The sequence below is a fragment of the Macaca mulatta genome, chromosome 2 (genome assembly GCF_049350105.2).
Source record: "Macaca mulatta isolate MMU2019108-1 chromosome 2, T2T-MMU8v2.0, whole genome shotgun sequence".
NCBI classification, from domain to species: Eukaryota; Metazoa; Chordata; class Mammalia; order Primates; family Cercopithecidae; genus Macaca; species Macaca mulatta.
The window spans coordinates 112,342,171-112,358,741 of NC_133407.1; the positions used below are offsets into that span (position 1 = coordinate 112,342,171).

Below are 16,571 nucleotides of genomic sequence, written 5' to 3' on the forward strand. Positions count from 1 at the left end.
GCCTCACTCTGTTACCTGGCTCGTTGGAGGGCAGTGGCATGATCATGGCTCACTGCAATCTCCTGGACTCAAATAATCCTCCTCTCTCAACTTCCTAAGCAGCTAGGACTACAGGCATGTGCCACCATGCCCTACTAATTTTTTTTTTTTTTTTTTTTTTTTTTTTTTTTTTTTTTTTTTTGAGACGGAGTCTCGCTCTGTCGCCCAGGCTGGAGTGCAGTGGCGCGATCTCGGCTCACTGCAAGCTCCGCCTCCCGGGTTCACGCCATTCTCCTGCCTCAGCCTCCCGAGTAGCTGGGACTACAGGCGCCCACAACCGCGCCCGGCTAATTTTTTGTATTTTTAGTAGAGAGGGGGTTTCACCGTGGTCTCGATCTCCTGACCTTGTGATCCGCCCGCCTCGGCCTCCCAAAGTGCTGGGATTACAGGCGTGAGCCACCTCGCCCGGCCTTGTTTTGTTTTGTTTTGTTTTGTTTTGTTTTTGAGACGGAGTCTTGCTCTATCGCCCAGGCTGGAGTGCAGTGGCCGGATCTCAGCTTACTGCAAGCTCTGCCTCCCGGGTTTACGCCATTCTCCTGCCTCAGCCTCCCGAGTAGCTGGGACTACAGGTGCCCGCCACCTCGCCCGGCTAGTTTTTTGTATTTTTTTAGTAGAGACGGGGTTTTACCGTGTTAGCCAGGATGGTCTCGATCTCCTGACCTCGTGATCCGCCCGTCTCGGCCTCCCAAAGTGCTGGGATTACAGGCTTGAGCCACCGCGCCCGGCCATGCCCTACTAATTTTTAAGACTTTTTGGTAGAGACAGCATTTGGCAGTGTTGCCCAGGTTGGTCTTGAACTCCAAAAATAATGTCTATTATGCCATTTCTGTCTGGGATGTAGGGATAATATTTAAGTTTCAAAGGAAATAAAAATGTTACTGTCAGTTATGTTACTAAAGAAATACATACCGTTGGCCAGGCGCGGTGATACACGCCTGTCATCCCAACACTTTGGGAGGCCAAGGTGGGTGGATCACGAGGTCAGGAGATCGAGACCATCCTGGCTAACACAGTGAAACCCCATCTCTACTAAAAATACAAAAAATTAGTCGGGCGTGGTGGTGGGTGCCTGTTGTCCCAGCTACTTGGGAGGCTGAGGTAGGAGAATGATGTGAACCCGGGAGGTGGAGCTTGCAGTGAGCCGAGATTGTGCCATTGCACTCCAGCCTGTGCAACAGAGCAAGACTCTGTCTCCAAAAAAAAAAAAAAGTATTGTCAGGACAAGATCACTTTTTATTTATTTATTTATTTATTTTTTATTTTTTATTTTTAGACGGAGTCTTGCTCTGTCACCCAGGCTGGAGTGCAGTGGTGCGATCTCGGCTCACTGCAACCTCCACCTTCTGGGTTCAAGCGGTTCTCCTGCCTCAGCCTCCTGAGTAGCTGGGACTACAGGCGCACGCTACCACGCCCAGCTAATTTTTGTATTTTTAGTAGAAACAGGATTTCATCGTGTTGGTCAGTCTGGTCTCCAACTCCTGCCCTTGTGATCTGCCCACCTCAGCTTCCCAAAGTGCTGGGATCACAGGTGTGAACCATTGTGCCCGGCCCACTTTTTCAAATAGAATTTGGATATTTAACTTTGAGATGATTAAAAATTAAATTTTTTTTTTTTTTTTTTTTTTTTTTTTTCTGGAGACGGAGTCTCGCTCTGTCGCCCAGGCTGGAGTGCAGTGGCCGGATCTCGGCTCACTGCAAGCTCTGTCTCCCGGGTTCACGCCATTCTCCTGCCTCAGCCTCCCGAGTAGCTGGGACTACAGGCGCCCGCCACCTCGCCCGGCTAGTTTTTTGTATTTTTTAGTAGAGACGGGGTTTCACTGTGTTAGCCAGGATGGTCTCGATCTCCTGACCTCGTGATCCGCCCATCTCGGCCTCCCAAAGTGCTGGGATTACAGGCTTGAGCCACCGCGCCCGGCCAAAAATTAAATTTTCATTTAAATCTGTACCTAGAACACTTCGTATGAAATGGTGTTCTTTTTTTTTTTTTTGAGGGAGTGTGGAGTTTTCCCCACCTAAATATTTGGTTGGTAAGAAGCCTGTGGGCAATTTCTTTTTTTTTTTTTTTTGACGCGGAGTCTTGCTCTGTTGCCCAGGCTGGAGTGCAGTGGCACAGTTTTGGTTCACTGCAATCTCCATCTCCCAGATCAAGCAATTCCCCTGCCTTAGCCTCCCGAGTAGCTGGAATTGCAGGTATGCGCCACCATTCCTGGCTAATCTGTGTTTTTTGTAACGGTGGGGTTTCACCATGTTGCCCAGCCTGGTCTTGAACTCCTGAGCTAAAGCCATCTACCCACCTTGGCCTCCCAACCAAAGTGCTGGAATTACTGGCGTGAGCCACCACACCTGGTCCTGGAACTTTTTTTGTTTTTGAAGACAGGGTCTCACTCTGTTGCCTAGACTGAAGTGCAGTGGCGTGATCTTGGCTCACTGCAGCCTCAGCCTCCTGTGCTCAAGATCCTCCCACCTCAGCCTCCCAAGTAGTTGGGACTACAAGCATGTACCACCACAACATTTATGAGTAATGTGACATAAATGAGCCACAACAGCATAAGTAAAGTGAGATCTGAAATATTAGCATTATTCTGTGTTAGATTACCACAGTGGTGGTGATTTTATAGCAAAAATTCAATTTTAAGTCAGTTACAATTTGCTTTGTCAACATCTACATAACATTTAGGATTGAAATTGTGGTAGTTGCTGTAGAGAATCTGAAGGACAGAAGTATTGGAGTGAAGAAGCGGCCTTTCAGCTGGGTGAGGTGGAGGTTACAGTGAGCTGAGATTGCAACACTGCACTCCAACCTGGGTGACAGAGGGGAGACCCTGTCTCAAAAGAAAAAATAAACAGTCTTCCAAACTGAGAGAGAGAATTGAGGTTAAATTATTCCTCCCTGTTTACTTAGAATACTTTTTTTTTTTTTTTTTTTTTTTTTTGAGACAGAGTCTCGCTCTGTCGCCCAGGCTGGAGTGCAGTGGCGTGATCTCGGCTCACTGCAAGCTCCGCCTCCCGGGTTCACGCCATTCTCCTGCCTCAGCCTCCCGAATAGCTGGGACTACAGGCGCCCACAGCTGCGCCCGGCTAATTTTTTGTATTTTTAGTAGAGACGGGGTTTCACCGTGGTCTTGATCTCCTGACCTTGTGATCCGCCCGCCTCGGCCTCCCAAAGTGCTGGGATTACAGGCGTGAGCCACCGCGCCGGGCCTTTTTTTTTTTTTTGAGACGAAGTCTCTTGTCACCCAGACTGGAGTACAGTGGCGCAGTCTCACCTCACTGCAACCTCTGCCTCCCTGGTTCGAGTGATTCTCCTGCCTCAGCCTTCCGAGTAGCTGGGATTACAGGTGCCCGCCACCATGCCCAGCTAATTTTCGTATTTTTAGTAGAGATGGGGTTTCGCCATGTTGGCCAGGCTGGTCTTGAACTCTTGACCTCCGGTGATCCACCTGCCTTGGCCTCCCAACATGCTGGGATTACAGGCATGAGCCACCATGCCTAGCTGAGTACTTTTTTTTTTAGAAGGTCATGTAACTCTTGTCAGTGTAATTATGACATGGATTTTTGTTGGCACTTAAAAGAAGATAATTAATTTAATAGTTACTGTGCCTTGTTACTTGTCCTTTAAAGTACCTTTGCGGCCGGGCGCGGTGGCTCAAGCCTGTAATCCCAGCACTTTGGGAGGCCGAGACGGATGGATCACGAGGTCAGGAGATCGAGACCATCCTGGCGAACACCGTGAAACCCCGTCTCTACTAAAAAATACAAAAAACTAGCCGGGCAAGGTGGCGGGCGCCTGTAGTCCCAGCTACTCGGGAGGCTGAGGCAGGAGAATGGCGTAAACCTGGGAGGCGGAGCTTGCAGTGAGCTGAGATCCGGCCACTGCACTCCAGCCCGGGCTACAGAGCGAGACTCCGCCTCAAAAAAAAAAATAAATAAATAAAAAATAAACTTACAAAAGCAGTATGCCAGTTTTAAAAATGTAATTCTTTTCATTTTAGATGGAAGTCATATTACGTAGAATACTTGGGTGACATCTGCCTGAGAGATCGCCAAGAATTACAGGTATCTTTAATTTAAAGATTAACTTTTTCTCCTAAAGAAAAAACACCATAGTTTAGTTGTGATTATATGGCTCTACCATGCAGAAGAGTTTGTTAAAAGTCAAACTGCTGGCTGGGCATGGTGGCTCATGCCTGTAACCCCAGCACTTTGGGAAGCTGAGGCGGGTGGATCATGAGGTCAGGAGTTCGAGACCAGCCTGACCAACATGGTGAAACGCCATCTCTAATAAAAATACAAAAAAAATTAGCTGGGCGTTGTGGCGTGCACCTGTAGGTCCAGCTACTCGGAGACTGAGGCAGGAGAATTGCTTGAACCTGGAAGGCAGAGGTTGCAGTGAGCTGAGATTGTGCCACTGCACTCCAGCCTGGGTGACAGAGCGAGACTTCTTCTCAAAAAAAAAAAAAAAAAAAAAAAGGTCAGACTGCAAACATTATTTTTATTGCCCCATAATTAATAGGGCCGTTGTTTTTTTTTTTTAATTTTTAGAAATGGGAGCATTTATAGTTAACATATCAACTTAGATATACTGATTTTTTTTTTTTTTTTAATTGGAGTTTCCCTCGTGTTGCCCAGGCGGGAGTGTAATGATGCAATCTTGGCTCACTGCAGCCTCCACCTCTGGGGTTCAAGCAATTCTCCTGCCTCTGCCTCCTGAGTAGCTGGGATTACAGGCATGTGCTACGATGCCCAGCTAATTTTGTGTTTTTGGTGGAGACTGGGTTTCTCCATGTTGGTCAGACTGGCCTCAAACCCCTGACCTTAGGTAATCCGCCCGCCTCAGCCTCCCAAAGTGCTGGGATTACAAGTGTGAGCCACCATGCCTGGCCGATATTTTTATTACATAAAAATGTGACTCTATGCTGGGCACAGTGGCTCTTGCTTGTAATCCCAGCGTTTTGTAAGGCCAAGGCAGGAGGATCGCTTGAGGCCAGGAGTTTGAAACCAGCCTGAGTAACGTAGTAAAACCCTGTTTCTACAAAAAATAAAATTAGGTATGGGCGTGGCATATGCCTGTAGTCCCAGCTACTCAGGAGGCTGAGGCAGGAGGATCTCTTGAGCCCATGAGTTGGAAGCTACAGTGGGCCATGATCATGTTTTTATATCCCAGACTGGGTGTCAGAGTGATACCATATCTCAGGACTCCATAGTGTTTTAGACTGGTTACAAATTCTTTTTCCTTTTGGTAGACATGGGTCTTGCTATGTTGCCCAGGCTGGTTTGGAACTCCTGGTTTTGAATGATCCTTCAGCCTCAGTCTCCCTAAGTGTGGGCATTATAATACAGATGTGAGCCACTGATACAGATGTGAGCCACTGTACGTGGGCCCTTTTTTTTTTTTTTTTAAAGTAGAAGAGCATTTACTTGAATTATTATTACTATTTTTGGAGACAGAATCTCTCTCTGTTGCCTAGGTTGGAGTGCAGTGGAATGATCTCACTGCAGCCTTGACCTTCTAGGCCCAAGCAGTTCTTCCATGTAGCCAGGAATACAGACGCATGACCACTATGCCTGTCTTATTTTATTTTATTTTATTTATTTGTTTATTTTATTTTTTTTTGCGACAGTGTCTCACTCTGTTGCCCAGGCTGGAGTGCAGTGGCACGATCTTGGTTCACTGCAACCTCCGCCTCCCTGGTTCAAGTGATTCTCCTGCCTCAGTCTCCCAAGTAGCTGGGATTGCAAGTGTGCACCACCATGCCCAGCTAATTTATTTTTTATTTTTTTATTTTTTCATATTGAGTCTCGCTCTGTTGCCCAGGCTGGAGTGCAGTGGTGCAATCTCAGCTCACTGCAACCTCCACCTCCCAAGTTCAAGCAGTTCTCCTGCCTCAGCCTCCTGAGTAGCTGGGATTACAGGCGCATGCCACCATGCCCAGCTAATTTTTGTATTTTTAGTAGAGACGGGAGTTTCACGTGTGTTAGCCAGGATGGTCTCGATTTCCTGACCTCGTGATCTGCCTGCCTCGGCCTCCCAAAGTGCTGGCATTACAGGCATAAGCCACCGTGCCCAGCCTAATTTTTGTACTTTTAGTAGAGATGAGATTTCACCATGTTGGCTAGGCTGGTCTCAATCTCCTAGCCTCAGGTGATCTGGCCATCTCGGTCTCCCAAAGTGCTGGGATTATTTTTTTTTTAATGTGTTGTAGAGACATGGTCTCACTAGGTTGTTCAGGGGGGTCTTGACCTCCTGGCCTCAAGGGATCCTCTCATCTCAGCCTCCCAAAATTCTGAGATTATACTTGTGAGCCACCACACCTGGCCCTCAGTCTTTGTTTTAGATTATGGTTCGTTGTTTTTTTTCGGACAGATTACCTACTTCAAGTAGACTTTATATTTGCTTTTGTATTTAATCAAGATTTGTTTAAATAAATTGTTTACATACTATTAAATCCAAATGCTCTTGGACTTTAAGGTTCTATTAGTTTTAGATTTTTTTTGTTTTTTGAGATGGAGTCTCGCTCTGTTGCCAGGCTGCAGTACAGTTGGCAGGATCTCGGCTCACTGCAATCTCCAACTCCCTAGTTCAAGTGATTCTCCTGCCTCAGCCTCCCAAGTAGCTGGGGATTGCATGCACGTGTCACCATGTATAGCTAATTTTTGTATTTTTAGTAGAGATGGGGTTTCACCACGTTGGCCAGGATGCTCTTTGATCTCCTGACCTCGTGATCTGCCCGCCTCGGCTTCCGAAAGTGCTGGGATTACAGGCGTGAGCCACCGCACCTGGCCTAGTTTTAGATTTAAATCACTAGTTGATATTGTTCCTTGCAGCTCATCAGATGAGATAGTAGTTGTGTAGAAAAGTTAATGGGTGTTTGCCACAATCTTCTGTGAGTTGAAGTTAGGATTTGTGACTGTTTCGCTTTCTCAACTAGTATTCTCTTTTCGTTTATATGTAATTGAGTAACATTTTACTGTCTGCAGCTTTTCTTTTTTGAGATGGAGTTTCCCTGTTTTGTGTGTGTGTGTGTGTGTGTGTGTGTGTGTGATGGAGTTTCGCTTTTATTGCCCAGGCTGGAGTGCAGTGGTGCAATCTCAGCTCACTGTAACCTCCGCTTCCTGGGTTCAAGCGTTTCTCCTGCCTTTGCCTCCCTAGTAGCTGGGGTTACAGGTGCCTGTCACCATGTCCGCTTAATTTTTTTGTATTTTTAGTGGAGACAGGGTTTCACCATGTTGGCCAGGCTGGTCTCGAACTCCTGACCTCAGTGATCCACCCATCTCGGCCTCTCAAAGTGCTGGGATTACAGGCATGAGCCACCACACCTGGCCGATGGAGTTTCACTCTTGTCATCCAGGCTGGAGTGCAGTGGTGCAATCTTGGCTCACTATAAACTCTGCCTCCCGGTTCAAGTGATTCTCCTGCCTCAGCTTCCCAAGTAGCTGGGATTACAAGTGCATGCCACCACGCCTGGCTAATTTTGTATTTTTAATAGAGATGGGGTTTCGCCATGTTGGCCAGGCTGGTCTTGAACTCCTGACCTCAAGTGATCCACCCGCCTCGGCCTTCCACATTGCTGGGATTACAGGCATGAGCCACCACACCCGGCCAGTAGAACTCTTTAAACCTGAAAATTCAGTCAGCTTTGCAGAGTAGAGGAGGATGTTGAAGACCTATGTGTTTTTTGTTGTTGTTGTTGTTTTTCTTTCTTTACCAACTATGCACCTGTCTTTCAGACACCTAAGAGTAATGTCTGTGAAACAATGGTCTTCTTTTTCTACATATTATAGCGGGAAGTGTTCCTATTTATGTACTGTCTGTGTCAATACTAATGGAGGCATGATAAGCAAAATTTTAAACTTTGGTAGTTAAACCTTTATGTCGCCTCCCCTCTGGGCGGCCAGCTATGGGGATGTGCTTCTCCCTTAAGGACTTTGGGAAGAATAACAAGTTCATTGGAATTTGACTTTCTGACATGGAGCAGATGGCCTTGCCCTGTCATGCCAGGCCTTTCATGTGAAGTTACCATTTATCAGCTGCTTCTATCTCTCCAGGGAAGGATTTCCCTTTGATAGGCCTGGGCCAGGGGGATGATGGTGAGATTCCCCATGTGATACCAGAGTTGGAATAAGCTATAGTGAGATTAGGGCCAGGACTGTCCCATTTTGATTCTTGAACTGTTTCTGTTACTACTTGTCGTGGGGAAAAAGTAACACTTTTTTTTTTTTTTCCTCCCTTAGAAGACAAAAATACTAATGCATTTGAGAAATCGGTAGTTTTGGGGGGAGGGGGAAAAAGCAACTGCTTTCCTGATCTGCAACTTGGCTGGATGCTAAGATGTCAGTGGACATGAATAGCCAGGGGTCTGACAGCAATGAAGAGGACTATGACCCAAATTGTGAGGAAGAGGAAGAAGAAGAGGATGAAGACCCTGGGGACATAGAGGACTATTACGTGGGAGTAGCCAGCGATGTGGAGCAGCAGGGGGCTGATGCCTTTGATCCCGAGGAGTACCAGTTCACTTGCTTGACCTACAAGGAATCTGAGGGTGCCCTCAATGAGCACATGACCAGCTTAGCTTCTGTCCTAAAGGTGAGCAGTGTTGTAAACTCCAGTGTAATCCCCCTCCAGTTAAATCTAAGGATGAGCTGTTGTTAATTAATGTCTCCTCCAGACTAATTGAATGGCCTTGTAGCTTGAAACCAAATGTATGTCAACATCATTTGGACATTTTGTTACATTTGCTTTGTTTTCTAATATATGCATATCTAAGGTCCTCAGATTCCCAAATTAGTAAGAATTAGAAAGGAGGGGTGGGACAGATTCAAGAAAGATATACCATACCAGAAATGTGTAGTAGCAGAATTGCACAACTTTGCACTTGTTTCAGGAAGTGAGTTTTCAAGAATTTTATGAGGTTGATACAATAAGCATCAGAATCACCATCTTCTGTATGACTGTGTTTGAGTGACTGATAAATGTCTTGAGAGTATCCAGATCCCTCTGGTTTGCCCTGAATAATCATTGCCTTTGGGCTAATGAGCTCATTTGTTTCATGTACTGATTTTAATATTTTTTTCTTATAGCTTGTATTTCATTGATTTAGGGGGTGTTAGTATGGGAATTGTAAAGAATGAACAAAGTTGATTATTCCAGCAAGCATTTTATTTTTTAACATGTAAGCTAAAACATACCTTTGGATGTCTTGCACCTTAGGCCAGTTATTATCCTCATTATTTATATTTTTTATGATCATTTTGACAGTTTCCCAGCAAGCATGTTTCCTTCTCTAACACTGGCCATTATGGGAAATTGGAAATATTTCTCTTACTTTAGTGTTTTTGCTAATCTTTTTTCAGGAATTCTTATATGAATTTTGTTTCTGATTAAATTTGAGGTCAAAAGGGCACCTTGGCATGATGTCAACCAAATAAATTTTATTGGTACTTAAACAGAAGTAACTAAGGTGTGCCTTGTATGATTTCTATAAAATTTGCTTTATCTACTAGTTTAGGGATTTTTTTCCCCCCCAGATGGTTGGCAAAGGTTAATATCTTGGATTTAGATACTCAGATCTTTATTAGCAACTGGCTGGAAGCTGAAAGCTAAGGTTTTTTTTTTTTTTTGTGATTCATTTCTAGAAGTGATTGTAGACTTCCTCTCTTGTGCTGAGCAGAAAACTCTGAAGAATGCGGACCTATGGATCCTCTGGGTGTGGGATTTCTGCACTATGGCTATAGCAAAGCTGCTGGACCCCTGCCTCCAGAGGGCATTTCCCTGATAGAAAACAATAATCGGGTTTTTCTTCCTCACCATGCACACCTCTCTCTTGTTGATCAATAGTTTCTTTTGCTTTAGTCATACTGTCAGGTTATATACAATGTTGGTATTTAAAATAAGAAAAGGATATGTTCATAATGTTAGGTTAGAAAAAATAATATTAGGAATTATGTAGTGTGTGACTATGCTCTGGACAGTGTCAGTTGACCAAGTTCACAAGGATGTTCCTGTCTATACACAGGAATTCTCAGATTGTCAAGCCCTCTGTATTGGCTTTTTCTGCCTTGCTAGAGACAGCTGAGGGGCCCAAGCACCTGTCCCTCCCTGCCTGCCTCCCTTCCTTCCTTTTTTTTTTTTTTTTTTTTTTACATTGTGGTAAAATATATGTAACATAAAATTTACTGTTTTATATTCTTCTTTCTTATACATGGTCAGCCTCCTGGAAAGCTTTCCCTTCACCACCTCATCTCTTACTGCCCTTAGGGGTCCTCAGAGTCTAGCTCGTGCTTTCTCTGAGTCAGTTTCCTTGAGAGCCCCTAGAGCACAGTGGCCATGCCTGCCTTTGATCTGTGTCCAAACAATACAGCTCGTTTATTTTTTTAGATTATGTACTGCAGTCTTCTGACTGCTTTACGTTTTAACTGTTCACACATTTTGGCATGATCTCTCCAACTAGATTGTCAGTTCTTGGAGAGCAGTAACTCTCTTGTACCTTATCTCCTCCATCATTCTTGTCACACAATTTCATCTACAGTAGGTATTGAATAATTGCTTGGATACTTGTTGATTTTGTTTATTGTTGGTGATAGTAGCAGCTGCTGCTATTGGTGTGAGTTAGATTTCCTAGTCCCTGATACATTTTCTTTCCTATTGGAAATGAATTGAAAGGGTATTTGATCTGGCCTTTAAGACTGAGAAGAGTAAGAGCAAAAAGAACTTGGAACAGAGATGAAGGAATAAATAAGAGAAGAGAGCTGAAACAGTATGAAAGGGTTAAAGAGAAAATGGATCAAAGAGGAAAATAATCCACAAAAATTTAGATGTTGATAGAAGACAGAGTTTGTTTTTTCCCTTCTACACTTCACTGAAAAACATGTTAACACCATTTACTTTCTGGGGCTGGGCAAAAAAAGGTTGTGGCTCTTGGTTGGCTTGACTACACATAAAGGAACTCTGGTGTTTTAAGTGGTTCAGGAACCTGACCAAAGAAACTGGACAGAAAAGCAGCTTGGTCAAGAGTAAAGGAGAAGGAATCATATACAGTTTTTTTTTTCTTTGAGGCCAGATGCAAACTAGCATTGTTTTTATTTATATTTTTAAAATTATATTTTAAATACAAAAATTAGCTGAGCATGGTAGCATGCGCCTGTAGTCCCAGCTATTCAGGAGGCTGAGGTGGGAGGATCACTTGGGCCTAGGAGCAGAGGTTGCAGTGAGCTGAGATTGCCCCACTGTACTCCAGCCTGGGCTACAGAGCAAGACCTTATCTCAAAACAAAAAAAAAAAATTTTTTTTTGGTAGAGATGGGGTCTTGCTATGTTGCCTAGGTCTTAAACTCCTGGCCTCAAGCCGTCTTCCCACCTCAGCCTCCCAAATTCCTTTACAAGCATGAGCCACCACTCCTGGCCTGTTTTTATTTTTGTAATTAATATTTTTTGAGGATGAGAGGGAATAATTTAAGTGCTTAGTTTACCCAATGGTGTTCCGGCTACTCTGGTTCTCTTGTTGCACATGTCTCTGAAAGTGTGATCAATAGTGATAGTCACCCAGATCACTGCTGATGTCCCATTGCTCGTAGTGCTGATTGCACAATTCTGTGGCATATTGAAATATTTAATTTTTTTCACATAATTTAGGTTCTGTGGCTTGTAGAAGATGTTATGTGTGTATGTAATTGAAAATTATAGTTCGGCCGGGCGAGGTGGCTCAAGCCTGTAATCCCAGCACTTTGGGAGGCCGAGACGGGCGGATCACAAGGTCAGGAGATCGAGACCATCCTGGCTAACACAGTGAAACCCCGTCTCTACTAAAAATACAAAAACTTAGCCGGGCGAGGTGGCAGGCGCCTGTAGTCCCAGCTACTCGGGAGGCTGAGGCAGGAGAATGGCGTGAACCCGGGAGGCGGAGCTTGCAGTGAGCTGAGATCCGGCCACTGCACTCCAGCCTGGGTGACAGAGCGAGACTCCGTCTCAAAAAAAAAAAAAAAAAGAAAATTATAGTCCTACAAATTCTAGTCTATGAGTAAAAACTATCCAAGTTTGAGGAGTAGCTTAAATTTTTTACTTGATTCTCATGTCTGTGTACTCATTTTGTGTGTCCAGGCAGTTGCATGTGGATGATTGATAGCATATCATAAAGTTAAGCCTTTCACTGCCATTTGGGATTTGAAGTCTCTTTTTAAAAATTATTTTTAAAAAAATTTTTAGAAATGAGCTCTTGCCCTATCTCACAGCTGGAGTGCAGTAGCATGATTACAGCTCACTGCACCCTCAAACTCCTGGGTTCAAGCTATCCTCCCTTCTCAGCCTTCCAAATAGCTGGGGCTATAGGTGCCTACAGCTAATTAACAAAAAATTGGCCGGGCGCGGTGGCTCAAGCCTGTAATCCCAGCACTTTGGGAGGCCGAGACGGGCGGATCACAAGATCAGGAGATCAAGACCATCCTGGCTAACACGGTGAAACCCCGTCTCTACTAAAAGATACAAAAAACTAGCCGGGCGACCTGGCAGGCGCCTGTAGTCCCAGCTACTCGGGAGGCTGAGGCAGGAGAATGGCGTAAACCCAGGAGGCGGAGCTTGCATTGAGCTGAGATCCAGCCACTGCATTCCAGCCTGGGCGGCAGAACGAGACTCCGTCTCAAAAAAAAAAGAAAAAAAAAAAACCAAAATATTTATTTTGACCGGGCGTGGTGGCTTACGCCTGTAATCCCAACACTTAGGGAGGCCAAGGCGGGTGGATCACTAGATCAGGAGATCAAGATCATCCTGGCTAACACGGTGAAACCCCATCTCTACTAAAAACACAAAAAATTAGCCGGGTGTGGTGACACGCCCGTGGTCCCAGCTACTTGGGAGGCTGAGGCAGGAGAATGGTGTGAACCCGGGGAGGCGGAGGTTGCAGTGAAGCGAGATCGCACCACTGCACTCTACCCTGGGTGACAGAGTGAGACTCCATCTCAAAAAATAAAGAAAAAATTTTTAAGTGGACTCAAAGCTGCAAAAAAAATTTTTTTTAAAGATACAGAATCTCACTATGTTGCCCAGGCTGATCTCAAACTCCTGGCCTCAAGTGATCCTCCTGCCTCAGCCTCCTGAGTTAGCTGGGTAAAGTGTCTTAAGTAGAAAAATCACAATTTTCAGCCGGGATCGGTGGCTCACGCCTGTAATCCCAGTACTTTGGGAGGCCGAGGCGGGTGGATCACGAGGTCAGGAGAGCCCTGGCTAACACAGTGAAACCCCATCTCTACTAAAAATACAAAAAATTAGCTGAGCGTGGTGGCAGGCGCTTGTATGTAGTCCTAGCTACTCGGGAGGCTGAGGCAGGAGAATGGCGTGAACCCGGGAGGCGGGGCTTGCAGTGAGCTGAGATCGTGCCACTGCCCTCCACCTTGGGCAACACAGCAAGACTCCGTCTCAAAAAAAAGAAAAGAAAAAAATCACAATTGTCTGGGACACTGGATTTCTAGTTTAATGAGGGCCCTGGTGTCAGAGGGTAACTTCCTGTATGTGTTCTGGGACCAGTCTATGAGTAAAGTCATTATTGAGAGAGGAAGGTGCCCAGAAAATCAGATCAAGGGCTCAGAATAGAGAACAGAGAAAATACTTATCTGTTACTGAGGTAGGGAAACTTGGTATTCAAATAGTGGCAAAACAGAAGCATTATTTGAGAATGAACTATCCTACACAAATAACAAATGGAATAGTCAAATGAGATTAAATGATTGCCAAGTGAGGTGTTGTATTGTAGGAGGAGGGGATCTCTGGGGAATAAGTATTTTTAGTGATCATGTATGAGTCTTTAAAGAAAACAAAGTTACCTTTTTCTACACTATATTTTTATAGGAGACTTATACAAAGATTATTTTATTGTCTTTATAGATGAAAGAGGTCCTTCTTGTAACCATAAGCATTTTTATTACAAAATATACAGTAGTTAGCCAATAATTTTTTTCAGTTATTCAGTGAGTCCTTTTAATTACCATTCCATGGAACTCTTGAGATATTTGCTGACAAGCTGCTCAGGAAGCAGCTCAGCCTTGGTAGAGCCCCAGACAAAGCCCAGGCAGGATCATGACTGTGGAACTGGCTTTGGTTTGTGATGGGTCAAGAGTCTCTTTCTCCTTGTGCCCTCATCTTAGCATCATGTTAAGGGTATGGGCAGGAGAAGTGCATATTGTTCAGGGACCCACCCCATTGCTTCAGGAGGGGAAAGAAGTAGGCCACTTTGAACTAGATCTAGTCCAGGAGGTGTAGTGAGCTACCTGAGCTTTGTGTTGAGGCCAGAGGACCTTGAAGGTGGTGTAGAAGGGCAGTGCAGGTTACAGAAGTCCTGGCTCCATAGGGCAATGGGCATGGGATTGGGAGGGTTATCTTCTGGGCTGGAATGAGGGTCAGAGATGTATAGGTAGAAAGGAGGATTATGATTGTAGCCTCAAGCATCTTTACTGTTGGAGGAAAGGAGTAGGTTTTGTAACCTATAGGAATAGGTTTTTATAGGACTTTGTTTGTTTGTTTGTTTGTTTGTTTGTTTTTTGAGACAGCATCTCACTCTGGCACTCAGGTTGGAGTACAGTGGCACGATGTTGGCTCACTGCAACCTCCACCTCCCAGGCTCAAACAGTCCTCCTACCTCAGCCTCCCAAATAGCTGGGACCACAGGTGCGCACTACATGCCCAGCTAATTTTTTTTTTTTTTTTTTTTTTTTTTGAGACGGAGTCTCGCGCTGTGTCACCCAGGCTGGAGTGCAGTGGCGCGATCTCGGCTCACTGCAAGCTCCGCCTCCCAGGTTCACGCCATTCTCCTGCCTCAGCCTCCGAGTAGCTGGGACTACAGGCGCCCGCCACCACGCCCGGCTAGTTTTTTGTATTTTTAGTAGAGACGGGGTTTCACCATGTTAGCCAGGATGGTCTCGATCTCCTGACCTCGTGATCCACCCGCCTCGGCCTCCCAAAGTGCTGGGATTACAGGCTTGAGCCACCGCGCCCGGCCTAATATTTTTTTTTCTTTTTCTTTTTTTGTATTTTTGGTAGAGATGGGGTTTCGCCATGTTGCCCAGGCTGGTCTCAAACTCCAGAGTTCAGACGATCTACCGACTTCAGCCTCCCAAAGTGCTGGGGTTACAGGCGTGAGCCACCGCACCCGGCCTAGGATTTTAAATAGGTATTTAAATAGGTTTTTTTTTTTTTTTTTTTTTTTTTTTTTGAGACGGAGTCTCGCTCTGTCGCCCAGGCTGGAGTGCAGTGGCCGGATCTCAGCTCACTGCAAGCTCCGCCTCCCGGGTTTACGCCATTCTCCTGCCTCAGCCTCCCGAGTAGCTGGGACTACAGGCGCCCGCCACCTCGCCCGGCTAGTTTTTTTGTATTTTTAGTAGAGACGGGGTTTCACCTTGTTAGCCAGGATGGTCTCGATCTCCTGACCTTGTGATCCGCCCGTCTCGGCCTCCCAAAGTGCTGGGATTACAGGCTTGAGCCACCGCGCCCGGCCTTTAAATAGGTTTTTAAAACTTACTCAGCGCATGTGTGGCATAGTGAACTATATTGCTCACTTTTTTTTTTTTTTTTTTTTTTTTAGCTGAGATGGACTCTTGCTCTGTCCCCCAGGCTGGAGTGCAGTGGCGTGATCTCGGCTCACTGCGAGCTCTGCCTACTGGGTTCACGCCATTCTCCTGTGGCCTCCCGAGTAGCTAGGACTACTGGCGGCCCGCCACCATGCCCGGCTAAATTTTTTTGTATTTTTAGTAGAGACAGGATTTCACCTTGTTAGCCAGGATGGTCTTGATCTCCTGACCTCGTGATCCACCTGCCTCGGCCTCCCAACGTGTGGGGATTACAGGTGCGAGCCACTGCGCCTGGCCCTGTTGCTCACTTTTTAAGCCTGTTTCCCAGATACGATTGGAGGAATATGCCAATTATTACAAGTGTTTTTACTACATTTCTTCTTGCTTTATGAATTGCTGTATCAACTGCAGCAAAGCTGTGAAGATATTTCCTAGAACACTCTATTCTGCCATACTCTTTTGTGAATTTGTTTTAAAATCTAGTGTTTGCTCTTTAGCAAAATGTGACTGGAAAATCTAAGATTCTGCTGTGGACAATTTTTCCCCTTTGTGGATGAATAGTAATGAGTTGTCAGGGCTTCTGACTCTTAAGTGCCGAAGTCTGTATAGTCCTGTGTTCAAAACAACCTGGCTTTTTTGCCCTTTTCACTTGTAACATGATCAATTGGTGTTCATAACAACAAAGTACCTTATTTTAGCCATTTTCTTAATTGGTACTAACTACTTACATAATGCCAAGTTAAAAGATAACAAGTATCTGGTGAAAACTTTAACTATTAAATCGATTTTCTTTTATTCTGATATAGCTGAATTTTAAGATCATTCTATTTTTATTTACTTACAGTCATTAATTGACGAATAATCATTTTTGTTGTTGTTGTTGTTGTTGTTATTGTTGCTACTACTCATGGGAAAGTATCTTCAAGCTGGGCCTGGTTACACTGAATGTTTGTGTGCTGAGCGGCCCTCTGATTTCTATTTTTG

General features: G+C 45.0%; 1 protein-coding gene and 1 long non-coding RNA gene across 41 annotated transcripts in view; one reads left to right on the plus strand and one right to left on the minus strand.

Moving 5' to 3' along the window:
• The window catches only part of ARIH2 (ariadne RBR E3 ubiquitin protein ligase 2), a 72,093-nt gene that overhangs the window by 1,487 nt on the left and 54,035 nt on the right, over window positions 1-16,571 (plus strand). For 18 of the 40 annotated variants that reach the window (XM_077992789.1, XM_077992780.1, XM_077992786.1 and 15 more), the window contains exons 2-3: window positions 4,032-4,095; window positions 8,272-8,623. The exons of 6 other annotated variants lie outside the window; for them this stretch is intronic. Coding sequence is in view for 11 of the 34 variants with exons in the window: in XM_077992766.1 (XP_077848892.1) it covers window positions 8,369-8,623 (255 nt within the window). In the remaining 23 variants the exon portion in view is untranslated. Of the gene's footprint in view, window positions 1-4,031; window positions 4,206-6,786; window positions 8,624-16,571 lie in introns of those variants that run through there. 16 more of the 40 variants (XM_077992771.1, XM_077992781.1, XM_077992787.1 and 13 more) reach the window with 6 other exon arrangements.
• Window positions 5,967-12,024, minus strand: LOC144339193 (uncharacterized). The gene is made up of 3 exons (XR_013413952.1): window positions 11,393-12,024; window positions 6,756-7,311; window positions 5,967-6,176 (listed from the first exon to the last, which is right to left on the minus strand). It is a non-coding gene; the product is annotated as an uncharacterized LOC144339193 (long non-coding RNA).